This window comes from Betta splendens, chromosome 14, assembly GCF_900634795.4.
Source record: "Betta splendens chromosome 14, fBetSpl5.4, whole genome shotgun sequence".
Lineage (NCBI taxonomy): Eukaryota > Metazoa > Chordata > Actinopteri > Anabantiformes > Osphronemidae > Betta > Betta splendens.
The window spans coordinates 10,835,001-10,852,070 of record NC_040894.2 but is presented as its reverse complement, the minus strand read 5'-3'; the positions used below and the strand labels follow the sequence as shown (position 1 = coordinate 10,852,070).

The 17,070-nt window shown below is 44.9% G+C and overlaps 1 protein-coding gene across 1 annotated transcript in view; it reads right to left on the bottom strand.

Moving 5' to 3' along the window:
• Positions 1-17,070, bottom strand: part of LOC114869959 (roundabout homolog 1-like) — a 59,283-nt gene that overhangs the window by 34,358 nt on the left and 7,855 nt on the right. Inside the window, exon 4 of the mRNA XM_029174516.2 lies at positions 4,154-4,480. Within this exon, the coding sequence (XP_029030349.2) occupies positions 4,154-4,480 (327 nt within the window). The remainder of the gene's footprint in view (positions 1-4,153; positions 4,481-17,070) is intronic.

Below are 17,070 nucleotides of genomic sequence, written 5' to 3'. Positions count from 1 at the left end.
TGTATCGCGCGAAATTCCCCGGCCTTTCTTCCCTATGGGAGTAGTAACACCCATAAGGCATGTATAGCAAACAGTGTATCCTCACACACAGACAAAAGGAACAACGTCACATTCTGACAGCATTGCCACACACCCGGGAGTCATATGGTCTGTGTCAGAAGCGCTGGAGTGCTTCCCCTCTCGTCTGCCGTCACGGTGCCGCTGGAAGCCAAACAAACTCCGCTCCTCCGTCCCGACGCGCCGGCACAAATCTGGCTTCTCGCGAAAAAAAAAACGCAGAGCCCAGGGGAATACAGCAACTCAAACTGTTTAGATAATACTCGCAGCGCAGTCTCCAGGCTGTAAACAGGAACCGGCTGTCCCCGGAGAGCGCCGCTCGCTAGCGCTAGCGGGCCGGGTCCAAGCGCGGGGCCAAGCGGCGGGGAACGGGGGGCGCAAACAAACGTCGGCGGATCTGTCACAGGCAATTGGACGCGGACGATATCAGACGGCGCGGCTCGGAATGGAGAATATTTACAGTACAGCGTGTCAGTGTTTGTCTATCAAACATTATCAGTCCTCGTCCTCATGGGGGGAAAATGACAACTTTCCTGAAGCGCACCACTCTGCTGCCACTTAGGATCTTCTATTGTGTTTACCCAGAGTGACTGCAGAGAGGACGGCTGTCGGCGACGGTGGCAGTCGTTTGAAGTGAGCAGCCATTAGTTAATGGACGGGGGCCGACAGAAGGGGAACCTGACCTGCGAGGACCCGCCTCTCTCTTAACTGCCGCGTGCGTCTCCTGCCCAGGCTCGTTCTAAGCGCGGGACTGCAATCAAAGACGGGCGGACAGCGAGGAAGACAAGGGTTCCACCTAGAGCTGTCAGTCTCACAGTGGGCATGAGCTGTGCATATCCCATGAGCCACCACACAGAGCCCGGCGTCACGTTAATGCATTCTTGTACCTAAGTCACCGAGCTGGTTTGTTAAAATGTGAAGTTGACCTGAAGCCACGAGACTGAATCAAAGGCATTTTTCTCCTGAGAACCTGAGAAAGACGATAACATGTCTACTTGAAGTAAAGTCTTTCTAATTTAGCTAATTGTACAGTAACTGGATATAAATGTATTGGATGTAAGGGTTAGGGTTACAAATTTTAGGTCTTAAGTCACAACATATCAGGTCAGTTAATCACTCCTTTCACTCCTAATCACGCCCTTTCAAAAGCTCTTCCATCGGAAGCAATGGAGGGCAAAAATCCAGATCCTCTATTTTCCCTCTGTTTCCCTCCACAATTTTCCTTTTGTGTTACAGTAGAAGGAAACAAACGAAGAAGCAGCTGCCAAAGACCCACTTAATGTGACTACGCTGGAAAGATGAAGCTCTCCATTTACAGTACAAGCGCAGTAGAGACTGGGAAATATTGACCTCCATCATTCACACTGGAGGAAAGACCCGGTGTTCTCTTCACGTGGGCACCAGACATGAACAATTATAATCCTGTAACTCACATTCTTTAGGCGGAGAAAACTCCATCCACTAAGCAAGAGGAGGCCTGAGTTCGTTTTTCTGCCATAGTGGTCATGCCTATATACAGCGCTGCTTTCTCCCCGTGGCTCAATGCTTGTGCTTGTGTCCTAACCTTCAGCCTCACCACAAGCTTTACTTTACTGGAGAAAATGGCAGCGTCCAATTAGCTTAGGAATAACATTTATTCCTCTCCCTTACTGAACTTAAAACAGCTCCACTATCCAATAACCTTTAGAGTACACAGGCTATGACATTGCCTTCACCTCAATAAAGCACCCCATGATTGAATCAAGTGGCTGAGGTCAACAGGGCACGTGTTCATTTCCCATGGTCCTTTAGGGTCTCCGTGGGTAGAAATATGCGGAGCGTCTTCAGTGACATTTATTGGATAGAAACTAAGTTATATGTTTTTTTTTCCTTCTCCTCATTTCATCCCTTTCACTATCAGAAGGGGTTTCACTAATCCAGTCTGCGTGGGCGTGTGCTGCATCCCCGTGGTCACGCTTCAGGCACCAGCGCACGCTACATCTGCCACTGTCTCGACCACGTCACCTCAATTTCCAGCAAACAAGTTTCACTTCTGTGCCTTGAAGGACAGACGCGTCTTCCTCTCCCTCCTCTGTTCCCATCTGCCTCTGTCACTCCCTTCCTCTTCCCGCCGCTACATCTGTCAGCCTCCAACAGCCAGATTCTCATTTTTCATCATTTCTCGCTTACTTCACTTCAACCACAATGGCAGAAAAGACTTTTTTTGAGGCTTTTATAGGCAGTTAATTACCCTGTGCAGCCTTTACATCTACTCTGATAAACAAGACCGGACAAAGGATCTGATCTGATTCTCCTGTTCCCACTCCCCAGCCTCTCCAGTCAAACTACAAACTCCCTAACTCAGCAGCATTCGCCAAAGGGGATTGGGTTTTACCTTCCAGCTCCAGGGTGACCCATGAATCTGTGCGACCTCTGAAGAATGGAGCAGGGAGACATAACTCATCCCGGCAGCTCCAACAAGTCCTCCCTGTGTTCCCTTCAACCTTAAGAGCTGCCAGTAAACGTGAACTCCAAGTAATAAACTCTCCCCCCAGAGGTCTTAGCTGCTCGGGAGTGCTGATCAAGCGTTACCATTACACCGTTTGACCATCGCTCTCATTATAATTCAAAAGGTGAAACAGATACTGGAGGGAAATTATTATTCTAAAACCTTAGCGGAATATCTGCCCGGGAGATGGGGGCTGCATGGGATGAGCGCTGCGAGCCGACGCAGCTGAGCGAAGCAGTAAAGGATGGAGGGCACGGCTGTGGTGGTTAACCCTTGTCACCAGCACCTCCTCCTCAGGGTGATTGTTGTTTTCCACACTGATACCAGAGAAGCTGTGCTCCGTGGGGAATCCCAGACCCCCTTCACTTACCCCATTATAATGGACATGCGGCTCTGACATTTAGCTCTTTGCCCTCTGCCCGTCTCTCCACAGGCTCGTTATGTCACTCCAACTAACATATATCTACATACGCACGCGCCCAGACGTTCTGGCTGCTGCAGGCGAGCTGACAGCCTGATTAACGCCGCGGCAAAAGGCTGTTACACTTCACATTCCTGACACTCGCAACTCTACGATTCAGTGAGCTGACGCCGTCACCTGTTGGGAAGACACTCGGGCCTTGTTGCAACCTGGAGACTTATGCAGACGCACAGCTGCTGTATGTCTGACAGGTGGGTCACATGAGGACCTCCCACCTGTCCCGGAACCGTAAAATTGACCCACATTGAATAAGTAGTCTCATATTTAAACATGATTTTGCATGCATAGGCATCTGTTTTAATTTCCTTCCTCAGTTTACTTGTTACACCATCTCTGCTGTGTCATGAACTTTTATTATTGCTTGTTAACATGAGTTTGAGCTTGCCGCTGACCAAGCCAAGTGTTACAGACTGCTTGTGGCAGGAAGTCAGACAGTCCAGTCCTCCCACACCCACAGTATGTTAAACCCAGCACCTACAGGGAAATCTGGATTCCTGTCAATAGCATTTATTATTGCGTTCTCCTTTTCTGCAGCTCACAGTCTAAATTCTTTACAGCCAATTACTAATAAATTACTGCAAGAGGCTCTACTTGAGTATAGGCAACTCAGGGGATCCATAAAGAAGGTACAGCAAAGCAGAAGCATTTCAATCACGCCACAAACTCTCTCTGCAGAACATGTAATGCAGACGTTCAGGCCTAGAAAATCAGCCCTTACTGCAGATAAAAAGTCCCATTTTTCTAAATAAGGTGATGCAGTAGTTAATGCAGCTACTAAATAAATAAAAAAACAATCTTGCTGTATCGATCTCTCTGGGAACGTTTTTGTTGGACAGTAGATGTCTACACTATACAGTGTTTTAATATGGCCAGGACAAACCTTAACTCAATCAGCTGACCTTGGGGCTGATGGACATGGAGCTCATGTTAATTTTTAGCATACGAACACATAAATGAAAAAAAGTGGTTAGACATATACATGATCATTCTTGGTCAGATGTTCTGACCATCTGGTGGCCATGTATACTCAGGCCATATATTTGATGCATCTGATGAATCATCTACTTGTCATCATGTGCAGAAAATGTAACAGAATGATGTGACGCATTCACACCGACGGGACTTACTGGCTACTTCCAGGGATGCGTTGTGACTGATGGCCTGGCCCAAGTAGTTCCTGGCCACGCACACGTAGCTGCCGTCATCGGGCTTCATCCGTCGCCCGTGGACGATGCGCAGGAAGAAGAGCGAGCCGCTTGGCAGCAGCATGCGGTGGGAGCGGGGGTTGTCGCGGTCCGTCTCCACCCGCTCCCCGTCTTTGTACCACTCCACTGTGGGCGCCGGGCGGCCCTCGGCCTTGCAGTTGAGAGTGGCCGGTTCCCCCTTGGACACGATCAGGTCAGAGGGGTGCTCCACGATGCGGGGAGGGGAGTCCTCCTGGCGAAGGCGAGAACCTGAGGGGGGGAAACAAGAACGGAAAACAAATAAGGAGAAGGATTACAGTCAAACATGAACTTTCTAAGCATATTAGTGTAATAACACTATGTCAATAGAAGACAAAAATACACCACAAGGAGACATAATTTATCACATCATTCCATGCAGTACAGTCCCAATCAAAACACCAGCAGCTCTGAAGGAATTAGACACGGTGAATTATTATTACTGTGCATGTGCCTTGTATTAACCATAATCCTTTTTGACAATATAATTACCACACAATCACATGTCATTCATGAATGCTTTTGTTTTCGTTTCAGCTACTGGATCCTCATACGGCAAATATGTTGCAAATATGCAAATATATTATATGTAAAACATACCGACAGGTACCTCATATATTTCCAAACATGTCTACTCATAATAAACATATGTCACTGCACAGCTGCCTGTATATGAATTACAACGGCATTAGAGCAACACAATCCTGCACATACTGTATGAGTGGTAATGCATTTCAAATAACAGCAGCCTTCATGCATCACCATCCATTATCCCACCACGTCTTCTAGTACGGTCACCCTGGGCAGGTAAGGTCAACCATACAGACCTATTGCATGGACAACCTGGAGGCCCCAATTAGTGTGTGGACTGTAGGAGGAAGCTGAAGCAAACCCACGCAGATACAAGACGCTTCACCACACGGCAGCAGACCTCACAAATAACCACAGGAATTATGAATTACATGCCAAAATCATAAGGTGATGTCCCTTTTTTTTGCATGTGTGCACATTCTTTTGCATTATCTTCACCATGAAGAGACAGTTTCACCGCAGCCGCAGAAACACAAATCAATGTCTCTAACCACAGCCGCAATAACAACCACAAAAATCACCTTTAATCCCGACACACTGCTGACGTGTCAATCACGGTGATCTCCTCCAAAAAGAGGGGGGTAACAATGAATCCCTGTATGGTGAGGACAAAGCAAACCTCTCTAATGAGGTCCAGGTACACAGCTCCAATGCCTCCCTGGATCTTGCATTCCTCCCATCCCTTTCCAACCCCCAACACAGCCAAGCGCACACAGACCGTCTTATTTTCTCTCCTCTCCAGCTCTAGTATTGTGGGAACAGCAGGAAATCTAAATCTTAAAATCATGTTGAGGCCCGAGTGAGAACCGAATTGCTCACAGAGAAATGTGGCGTTAATGTCGGCCATGTAGCCGCTGTTCGTGTGTTTTATTGCTGTGGGAACAATTTGCACCGCTTCCATGCTGGTGCAAACACTGGCTTCCACAGCCTTTAGCAGGTCAAGCTTTAATGTGCCAATGGCCTTGTAAAGCAGATAATCATGGCCGTGCTGAACAGTGATGAGCCCCTGCGCGCCGGCTGCAACCAATAAATCCCACACAGACAAGTGTTTACCCACACAGATAACGCCTCACACATTGAAGTGGCTGATGAATTGATCCACTGAGTGGCGTGGTGCATTTTGATGTGCATGCGCCGGTCTGGATTAACTGTTTTCCAAAGAAAATAATGTTTTTACAGCATCTGGCGTCTCATTTGCGTGCTTGGAATCAAAGGATCATTACCTGAACGGCAGAGGCTCGATTACTGGATGTGAACGGCTGAGAGAAGCCCTCCCACAGCCCGTCTACTACATTCTCTCCACTCCTCCTCCACATCCAGCGCTTCCTTTCTCTCTTTCTCCATGTGAGAGGGAGCTGCTGGACGGAATGCTTGTCTGTGCACGATAATTAGCATGTTGCTGAACAAAATAACATAAGCCAATCCATACTGAGCATCTAGCGATCAATTACTCTTTCACTTTACTCTTTGCACTAAGGTTGAGCTGTGCACTGGACCATCACATCTGGTTTACTTCCAGAACCCAGGCTGACTGAACTCTGATACCTAGAAACACAAGGTTCCTCAGACTACAACTGGTATGACCTCTGATACTCTCCATTATATCCAGCCACTCATGCAGGCTTAATAGGCATAAACCTTTGATTGAAGGCTAATTTAACACCTTCTAGACACATAAACCCATAACAAACATTATAACTAAGGCGGCCACGGGGGCCCTTAGTCTCTATTTATAGCACACTTGCTGCTTTCCTTGTTTGTAATTGTGTTGGGCTGATGCCTAAGGGTCCGTGCTGCTCCCTAAGCTCCCTGGCATTACAGGAAGGCAATATCAGTCTGCCACAACTGGGCCCCCATAAGACTAGGCTTTATCTGCAAAGGGCCAGCAGCCAGCCCACAATCAGTATGCAAAAACACGAGTCCAGACGCACAATGGAGAACATACAGACACACCAAAGGTCACTTGTAGCACCTGCACTCCTACATTTTTCCCCTGTCAGTCATCCCTCTGGCAGTACTGTTATGGGGTAAAGATCTAGTGGGAGAAGGGGAATGAACCATAACAAAGACAAAGGGGAAACAAGCATGTGCACTGTATGTACAGTACAGTTGTTCTGTCTTAGTGGGGAAGGACGGCGGGGGATAGTTTTTGTTCATCCCTCAGAAAAATCAAATAAAACCTGAGGCATTTCATTTCACATTTCATTCACGCAGCTTTGGAGACAGTGTCATGCAGGTAGGAGAAAAAATTATAACAGGAAATGAGTTGAAAAGTAGATGAGATAAGACAAGGTGGGAGGGAAGGTAAAACAACAAATCCGCAGATATTAAAATCACAATATGACAAATATGAATGTAATTTACTGCAGCACTGGTGGTCTAGCAATACTGCATGTGGACCTACCACAGTGTCATTTACAGCACTACTCTGTTTGTATTTGGAGAGCATGAATGGAAACTCCTATGGGTGTTTGGATCCAAACCAAGCTAATATACACATAAGATCAAATATCAGAATCAATTAAGTGTGCAGATATGCTATGACACAAGCTGCTTAGTATGAGCATTAGGCTGCACTAAGGTAGAAGGCTATGGACTAAACACAAATTAATAAATATGTCTGAAGCCTTACTCTGAAGGGTCTTGGGTTACACTTTCAATTCAAATTCCATCTCAGGCTCCTCCATCTATTATTCTAAGCGCTGCTCCCATTAAGGGTCACAGAGATGCTGGAGCCAGTGCCAGCTGTCGTTAGGAGGGAGGAGGGGCGGACTCGAAACAGGTCGCCAGTCCATCATGGGGCTGACACATAGAGGCGGGCCAGCATTTACTGTACACCTTAAACTGACTGCATGCTTTTGGGAAGTGGGTGAAAGTCAGAGCCCAGAGAAAAACTACTTTCACTTCATATCTGATTGTACAGTACAGTAAGTACTAGAAGGGAGTTTAATGAATGCAGTGAAGTGCAGATGTAGCGCCTTGCTTCGCCGCGGCTGTGTGACGCCACCAGCTTGCCCAGTGATTCTCACATGCGTCTACCTGAGGGCACGCCGGTGGAAATGGTAAATCCCCACCTGCAGCGCTGTGGGATTACCTGCGCTCGAGCGCCGAGGCCACTCTGGAGGCGCCGCCGTCAGGCGCCGCTAATAAAAGGCGGGCTGTTTGTGTGGGAGGCTTAAGGGAGCGCAATAAATGGTACAGCCATGTCTTGTTAAGCAAATCCCTTTGTTTCAGTGTGTAAAAGCCATTTCGTCTCCTCTTTGCGCGGCCAATGGGCTGGACTCGGCATCAAAGTCTGCACTTTTAATGATGAGACAGAAAACAGCCTGCAAGTTCACAGCCTCGCTCTTATAAGTCAAACGGCGCTGCACGTCTGAAGAGGCTATCAAGGCTGGATCAGTGAGGCACATGTCAATTAGCCAGTGGAGAGACTGAAAAAGCAGCAAAGACCACACTACAAGGAAAAGCTTCACCTGAAGGACAGTCAAGCTAATATGCTTAAGGGTTATGTGTTTTAATTATAAAATTATAAATAAATAAAATTATAAATCTGCTTTAATTAGACTGACAACAAGGTGTTTATGTAGCTTCCTATAATTGAGGCCACTTTATGCCTAACAGGAAATCAGAATTTCTCAAAAAATAGGAACTGTAAATGTATATTGCAGAATAAATTGTGTCTGAATAACAAAACACTAGTGTCTGCCTCCCAAAATAAACTTCACAGGCCCAGACCAGACAGTTGTCTGCCTGTGTGACACTTTAGTCAGTGGAGCACAGTTTTACTGTGGCAAGTGATATTGCGCAAACGACTGCTGCACATCATTGCACCACCTTTGGTATTTTAAGCACATCCGATTATACAGAAAGCAAGAAATCCTTCCAGCAAATCCTCCAAGCTTTTCTGACAAATGTGCCTTCAGTCCTGGATCAAATGGATAGTGACTGTGAAACCTAAAGTGGCCTGACAACTAATGTAGTGGGACGTAATGAGCAACAGCATCATGCTAAGGTCAGTTTCCTGCCTATACATGTAACATCATAGTTATCTTAAAGATGAAATGAATATTCAGATAAACAAATGAATGCATTTCGCAAATGTTAAAACGTTGCAAACCTTTATCAAAGACTTAGAGTTCGGAGGAAAGAACTGACAATACGCAGTCACATCGCTGATCCCTTGGAGACACATATTCCAAACACACGCACACACACTTATTCATTTGTAAAGTAAAACACCGGGAAGCAATAAATGCCAGACATTCTTTCTCAGGCTGTATAAACTACAATTAAGTGGAACAGTTGAACACTGTCATTCAGTCGAGTGTGTGGGGGGAGGAATGTCAGTGTGTGGCCAGGACAAGGTGTCGTCAGCCACACTCACTCACTTACTCCAAAATATTCCATCTACTTCACTTGCACATGTACAGGTACTGCACTATATATGTAACAGGCTTTGTTGCAGTGCAGCTTCCAGGGGGTGAGTTCCAGGGAGTGAAGTCAAGGTCAATGATAACAGATGTTCATGATATAAAATGAAGAGCACACACCGCAAACTACAACAGTAGGATTACTGCACTAATCAGAATAAGGTCATTAAAATAATACCAATACTACTGTGTATTAAAAGTTATTCATCAGAACTGATTTAAACATTTAAATTGAGGAGTGCATTATTTTTATTTGCATTGCTTTAATACACTCTCACTTACTCACTAACTTCAGCGCCTCGTGCTGGGGCCTATCCCAGCTGTCAATCAGGTGAGGGGAGGGCTTCACTCTGGACAGCTCACCAGTCCATCACACATGGGCCCAGACAAACCAGTCAGGCTCTCACGCTTTAATGCAAACAGTAATACAAAAGGCCATGCTTTAAGTTGCCATCTGTCAAATGCTCATTAGGAGGGTAACAAGCAGCGGTCCCCAGGGCAAACTGGAACCAGTGCAACATCGCTGGTACACGACAAGCAGCTGATCCAAATAATTCAGTAGGACACTTTGCAGAGGAAAATGAAGAAATAGCCCTGAAATACTGTATACAGTTCCGTTTTACTGTTTGATGGTCATTTCTGATTATATCAATACAACAACATAGCGTTGCTTTTCATTTACTCTCATCTAACCAAACGCTCAATATTTTGAGCGTCGTAAACAAACACGCAGAGGTCCTTGGCAGTCAGGAGCTTACCTCCCGTATTCATGATGAGAAATCTCTTTCGAGCACAACTGCCTGTAAAGGCCAGCCGCCCGCCGAGCTGAGAGGTTTCTCCTCAGTCCATTAAATGTTCAGTGGAAAGTAAAGTGGCTGTATAGGCCATTGATTATCGCTCAGTCAGAGCTTGAAAGTCAAACTTCCCTTGAATAGAGCAGACACTCGAGTGACCAAAAGGTGGTCCGTTATTAATAAAAAATTAAACGTCCGTGGGCTGATGTGTGATTAACTGTGTTTCTCTGTCATGCGCAGTACTAGTACTCATTAGCAGAGTCAATTATACTACGTGTGCTCGACTAGCTATAGTTTATCTGGTTTGCCTCATCTCCCCTGAGCCTTGTAACTCATGAAACTTTCATTTAAAGCATCTTTGCTAAACTAACTGAATAAATGCATATTGGTCCTAATGGAGTCCCTGGTAGAGGCAACCCAGACGTGAACTGACGCTGTGATGGGATGGAGCCTTCAAACCCAGAGCCCTGAGACAGACCTGAACTCTTATTTCTGCATGCACACACATTTAGAACACAACAGACCTACATACTGTAACTCGGTCAGGCCCGAACTTGTTCTAACTCGTGATTACTAGATCACTGGAATAAATAGCCACAACCCTGGATGTATTAGGTCTGCGCTCACACTGGATGCCATTATGGAGTTAGTTGACTATTCCACAAGCACAGCGTGGCAGGTGAATGGAGAAAAGGTTCTAGGTGTGTTACATTTAATATATGCTATTTAAAATATGACCAGTTTCTATAAAAGGAATGATACGGATAATTAACTCAGCTCAGGCTGAAGTCATCAACCTCTGTCTTACCTTAGGCTCCATCCAAAGATAACAGCTTCTGTACAACTCCCTAATTAACAGAACCGATCAACAGGCAGGCAGTGAATATGAATTTCGCAAATGTTCAAATAAACTGCAGGTTTGCTCTGCGGTGCTGATTTAAAATGCAGATTGCGAAGCCCATCACACTCGCTTGGTACACTGATGTCCAGTTATCTGAGCTATGCGCCACCTGTTTCACTGTGTGCTTCTGGGGGACATCTGTGCACAGAGATTTTATGCAGGATACGGATTTTTTTTTTTTTTACAAATGCATGTACAAATCTCTCTTTCTCTGCCTCCTGCTCTCTCCAGGAAGCAGTCGGAGTCTCTTTTTTCATAGAGACACACATCGATGTCACACACACTGGCATCAGTCATCCGAAGGAGCCGAAGCCGCATCTTATCAAAACACAGCTGCTGCTGCTGCCACATTGTTACTATAAGTGTTGCGATTTCTATAAGACAAGGCGTCTTCCTGTTAGTTCTCTTCTGGCTGAGACGACTACAGAGATACGAAATAAAATTAGTAACCAGTCCTGTGAATCCTAAAATAAATGCATTTGACTTATTTGATCCACCTTGTGCAGAAAGAGAAGCATGCTCTAAATTTTCAAACTATATTAAGGGTCTGTAGCTTCCAGAACTACTCATTATGTTACTCTTTACTCAAGTTTGCAAATGAAAATTTAAAAGCTTACTTTTCAAAGGCGTTTCCAGCAAATATTCTGAAGGTGATTAAAACAGCTCATCTGGCCGGGGTTGCAGAGTTTATCTGTGTGAACAGCTTTTTATTTGGCTCCGTTTGCCCCATTTGCTGTTGATCACAAAATCTGGCACACGCGGGTTGTTGATGTGAGGCAAACGGTTAAATCGCCGCTTTTGCAACTTGTTTCCCTGTTTTCCATTTAGGCTATGGCTCTAATCACATAATGCTTTAATGAGTAACAAGACAAAAACATTTTCTAATAAACTGCGGATATGTTGTGGAAATCTGTTGGAGATCAAATAAAATTGCAAACTATTGGTGGTTGAAGCCGAATGAAATCAATTGCTATAAACTAACTGTTTGGAAGAAAACAGGGTTGAAACCCTGAAGTCAACGCTCGATACCAAATGTATGTGTTCCAATAAAGCTGCTGCCTGAAAGGAGCAGTAAAGCTTAGATTTGCTCAGTAGCAGGCGAAGGAGAGAGAATAATGACTGTCTGAAGTTTCCTTTAATCTCTGCGTACGAACACAGAGATTCTGAGCACAACTTAATTACTGCATTTCAAAACACTGACACCGACGTCTGCAGATGTCACATCGCTTCCTTTTTCCTTACACCTTGAAACTATCTCTGTCCACGCTTCACGCCTCCTCATTATTCGAAGGCTCTCTTTTTTTTCAAATACAATATGACATTACTGGCTATCCAACTACCACGCTGCCCCTAGTTATATCGACTTCCAAAAGAACCCCTTCGGCTACACTGTAACCCGACACAGCGGGAGAGAGAATGAAACGCAGGAAAGTGCAGCCGAGATCCAAGACACATTCTTTTTTAATCTTGCTGAAATTCTAAAGTTCAGTCTTATTTACACAAATTCAAAAGTTTGGCAAAGATGGTTATGATGATGATGACTGAGGGGGCTAAAATAGAAATATTCTAATCGAATCACCAAGACATCAAAAGTAGCAAGAAAGAAAAGTAATAAAAAGGTGATAATGTAGATCAAATATATTCAGTGAAGCTGATGGGTTATTATAACAGTGGTTGGATGTTAGATACTGCTACTTGTATTAGTACATGATTGATCTCAACTATATCAAAATCCTGCACAAAAAATATATATATATTTTTTTAACAAATCTTACATACTAAGTTTAAATTTGATGCGCTGCACAAACTAAAGGTGTTGGCTGAACTCCTCCTTTGAATAAATCTTTATTCATAGCATGCACCATTGGAATCGCTCACTGGCTAATGAGCCTGAATCAAAATACTTGAGATGCTTTGAGAGGCTGTATTCCAGCACCAATATTTGGTTAATGAAGGTAACGTTAGCGAGGTCGGCTCCCTGTAATACACGGTCAGTCCTAAGGGCATCGCACCCATATTGGTCCTCTTGTCCGCCCTGCCTGCCCTCCTCATCATTAAATGAAGGCTCGGTGGGATGCGATAGGACTGAGTTTGGTTAAGATCAAGGCGTTTAAAAGCAAATTTAATATTTAAAGCAAATATTATGAAATTAAACCAGCCCAATGCTGTATTTATATTAATTCAAATCAAACCCTAGAAGCCAAAGTCTAGATGTGAGAAGCTGACAGGCTGGTTATCATCTGCCTTCACGCCAGAGTGAGAGAAAATAGAGCTTTATGAGAAATGCTCGGGATATCACCAAATCCATCTCAATAAGAAGACTTTTTCATAAAAAAAAAAACAGGTACGGAAAATGTCCTCAAAGTCTATCTCACCAATAATCTCTGAATTCAACTTCCAGTGCACTTTGAATATGTCAAGGTTTGATATTTTCATTTAAATGTCAGTAAGTTTCAGATTGTTTTATTGCAAAGAGCGTCTGATGTACTGTATGTGAAGCAATGACAAGCTACATATATTGAATAATATTCTTTAACATGGGCATGAGTGTGTAAATGGTGGTCGCAGAAGTGAAATTACTGTTATCAGCTAATTATCTAATAGTGCAACACTTCTGTCTTATTACAGCCTTGAACAAAAACCATCCAAACCATCAGCTTCGGTCCCGCTTATCCGTGAATCTTGTCCTACAGCATTTCAGATACTAGTTAATAATAGATCTGCTAATTAAAGCAATTTATGCATGTTTGGGGCTCTTCAGTGAGAGACGCTCTGGTGGGAAAACAGTTCTTTATGCTGCAGTCTTCACATAGAGGGCTTTGAACTCTGCCAGTAATGACGGGAAGAGACAGGAGACGAATGAAGGAGAAAGATGAGAAGGATTGAGGAAATGGCAGAAGGATAATGTGCACTAGTGAAAGATCACAATTGACTATTCTTTTATCATAGATTTAGGTTTAATACCCACGGCCGACGTGCATCTACATACATCTACATTTTACATATTCTCTCTTTGTGTAAAACCTACTGATAAAACATATTGATACTACTGACTGTTAGCTGCACGACTGTAAAGAGGATGATTCACAAAGAGGTAACCTCAGAGAGCATCTCTGATTTCATACCATTACCATGACCTTTGAAGCTGTCCTTTCAATATATCCATTGCCTCAATTTACTGTCAAACTCAAAGCCAAATCCCTGTGGGAAAAAAAAGCCTTACTCTGAAACAACTGCAACCACCACAGCACTTCGGGCTGTGCTCACACAAAGAGACACAGAAAGGGTTGTGCAGGTACATCAGACACACGGTTTCTGCAGAACAAACAATTAGCGCTCTCGAGTGTCTTGACCATCATAGCGTGGATGTGCATGCTAACCACAACATCCAGGTGTGTCTTTATACCTCAAGAGCACGTTTGCTCACAGAGGTAATTATCCAAAGTGGCTCAGCACACAACCATAACTGGACACTGACCTCAGAACAGGAAACGAAGGCCAGCGAGGCACAAACGAACCAGAAGGAAACCACAAAGCTGTGGATGTGCTCAGAAGGAGCGCTGGCCCGCGGTGCACCATGATCTCCTGACAGCTTTAAACATGTTTTCAAAAGATTAAATATAGTGACTGATATTGTTTTTCTCAGTAATAGGGCTTGAAGCAGCGAATGAAAACTGTTGATGGAATAAAGGAACGAGGCTGTAATTCTCTTTTATGGATGAGTTGAAAAGGTTTAAATAGTAGGAGGGTAAGAGGATCCTTCAGGCAGCGATCTTCAACCTTTGTTGGGATGGCAGACAGTAATCGATACTTCTCAAAATTATAAGTTGTGTGTGTGTGTGTGTGTGTGTGTGTGTGTGTGTGTGTGTGTGTGTGTGTGTGTGTGTGTGTGTGTGTGTGTGTGTGTGTGTGTGTGTGTGTGTAGGCCCACAGGCAATGGTTGAAACTCTCGGCTTCCCTTCCCCAGGGTTGGAAACCAAGCTCAGCCTCACAAGCACCGCAGCAAGACAGAGAGTAAACAAGGGAAGCAATTATGAATCACAGCTTTCAGCAAACAATCCGAACGCGCACATTAGGAACAAGCTTACGCTAACACCATTACATATGCATTTATGCACATGCAGTCAGAACCAAACAATCGCAGCGACGTCTGCAGGGGTTTGAGTCGGCGACAGCTACAGTCTCAGCTCTTCTACCTCAACAGCTCTTGATGGGAAGGGCTTCAGGTAATGCTGCTCTCAGAATCACACGTGTCGAGCAATGTTCATTCATTACCACTTCTTTCATGCAACTCTGTATGCAATGCAACGTGCATATATGTACAGAAAAAGTCTCAAATGCAGAGGTGCAGATGCCAAGAACTGGCGAGAGTCATGAATTAAATGAAAACCTGGAAACTCTGCCAGTGCACATTAAACATGAAGCATTATAATGGTCTGGTTTCCAGGGATGTTTATTAGTCACCCTATTTCTAAAGAACAGAAGAAATCTGGCAATTTTATTCGGCAGACAAAGGAATCCTGTCAGCATACAGAGATGTCCTATCAGCCCCATGATCCATAGCGAACAAGTCCTCATTAGTAAAGAGACTCAGTTCGTCACTGTCACGGCCACACCGACTACAGGGATTCACAGAGGGCCAGAGTCCTCCAAACAAGCCGCTATTACTTAGAGTCCAGCTTCCTGTGACAGCGGGCGACCTCTCGCAGCCTCAGGTGTCGGCCGCTAACGCCGCATGAGTAAGTACGCGTGAACTTTGACCCAACTGAACTAACTCCCGCAGCAGACTGTGTCCTACTGGTGTCCGAGTCCATCACACACAAACGAAGGAGAGTCCATTAATGTCAAACGACCCCCGCAGGACGGAGGTCACCCGTTGCCAGAGTAATTAGCCTAGTTATTAGATGGCGCACGTATGGAGATATTAACAAGATGCTGTAGTCTGTGAAAGTGCAGTCGTGAGGCCAGTGTGATAAAGAATTACAGCGGAGGCCTTTCTTTTATTTCCCCTTGGTTCCTTTTTCAGACTATGTTCACGGACCATCAAACAAAGCAGGTAGAACGGCGAGCCGAGCCACAGCGCCACTCTGGGGACGCATAATTAGAGTCTGTGGGATGGAAGGGACAAAGCCATGTCACGGCCATCATTTAGGTTATTATGCATCATCCAATTACCTCTGTCAGGTTTATTATGCAAAAATTAAACTCTACAATGAAGTCACCCAACAACACAGCTCGCAGTTTATAATTGAACATGCTCTAGTCTAGGGAAAATACATGGGAAGGGCATTGTATGTATGAAGGGGAAGGAGAGTGTGAAAACATGAACTCACCCACATGTTCCCATGTTCCAAAAATCCCTTCACTCTCTCACTCATCACATGACACATCACACGGTGTCACGGTCCATCACATACAGACTCAGACAAGCACCCACTCTCATCTGTGGCCAATTTACAATCCTCCACTCGACCTGCCCTGGTGTCGTTGGACAGTGGGAGGACGCCCACGCAGACACGAGGAGGACACGCACCTGGAACCCAGGAATCAAACCCCGGTTCTGCTAACCGCTACGGCACCGCACCGCGCCGCCCGAAATCCCTGCAGTGGTGGGATAACTATGTGGCCGACGCACGAGGGTGAGTGGGTTCAAACGGGGCCACGGCATCATCCATTCATCAACTCCTCCCAGTCACATCATTCCGGTTGCAGTGTCGGGTCATTCAGTCCTCAGCCAGCAGTCAGTGGTTAGAACCCCCCATACATTTATTCCTTGTATTTACAACATCTTAATTTTAGTTTTGTATGATATGATGAGATTAGAAACCTGACCTAGAGCAGACTAATAATTCGTGAATGCCCTTGACCAAGTTTTTCCACTTTGGAAATTTGAGGAGTACAAATTGGAAAATTAGTGTTTTTCCTCTGGTGTGTGGACGCGTTTCCCTGCTTTTAAGTGACCAGAATATTACGAAGCAGCACAGTCTGTACAGTCCTTTTATGAAGCATGATGTCACATCTAAGAAAACAGTGAGTTACGTATGGTATTTTAAAGTTTCCACCCCCATTGTCCTGCTCTGTGGTCACTGCTGACCTTCCTGACAC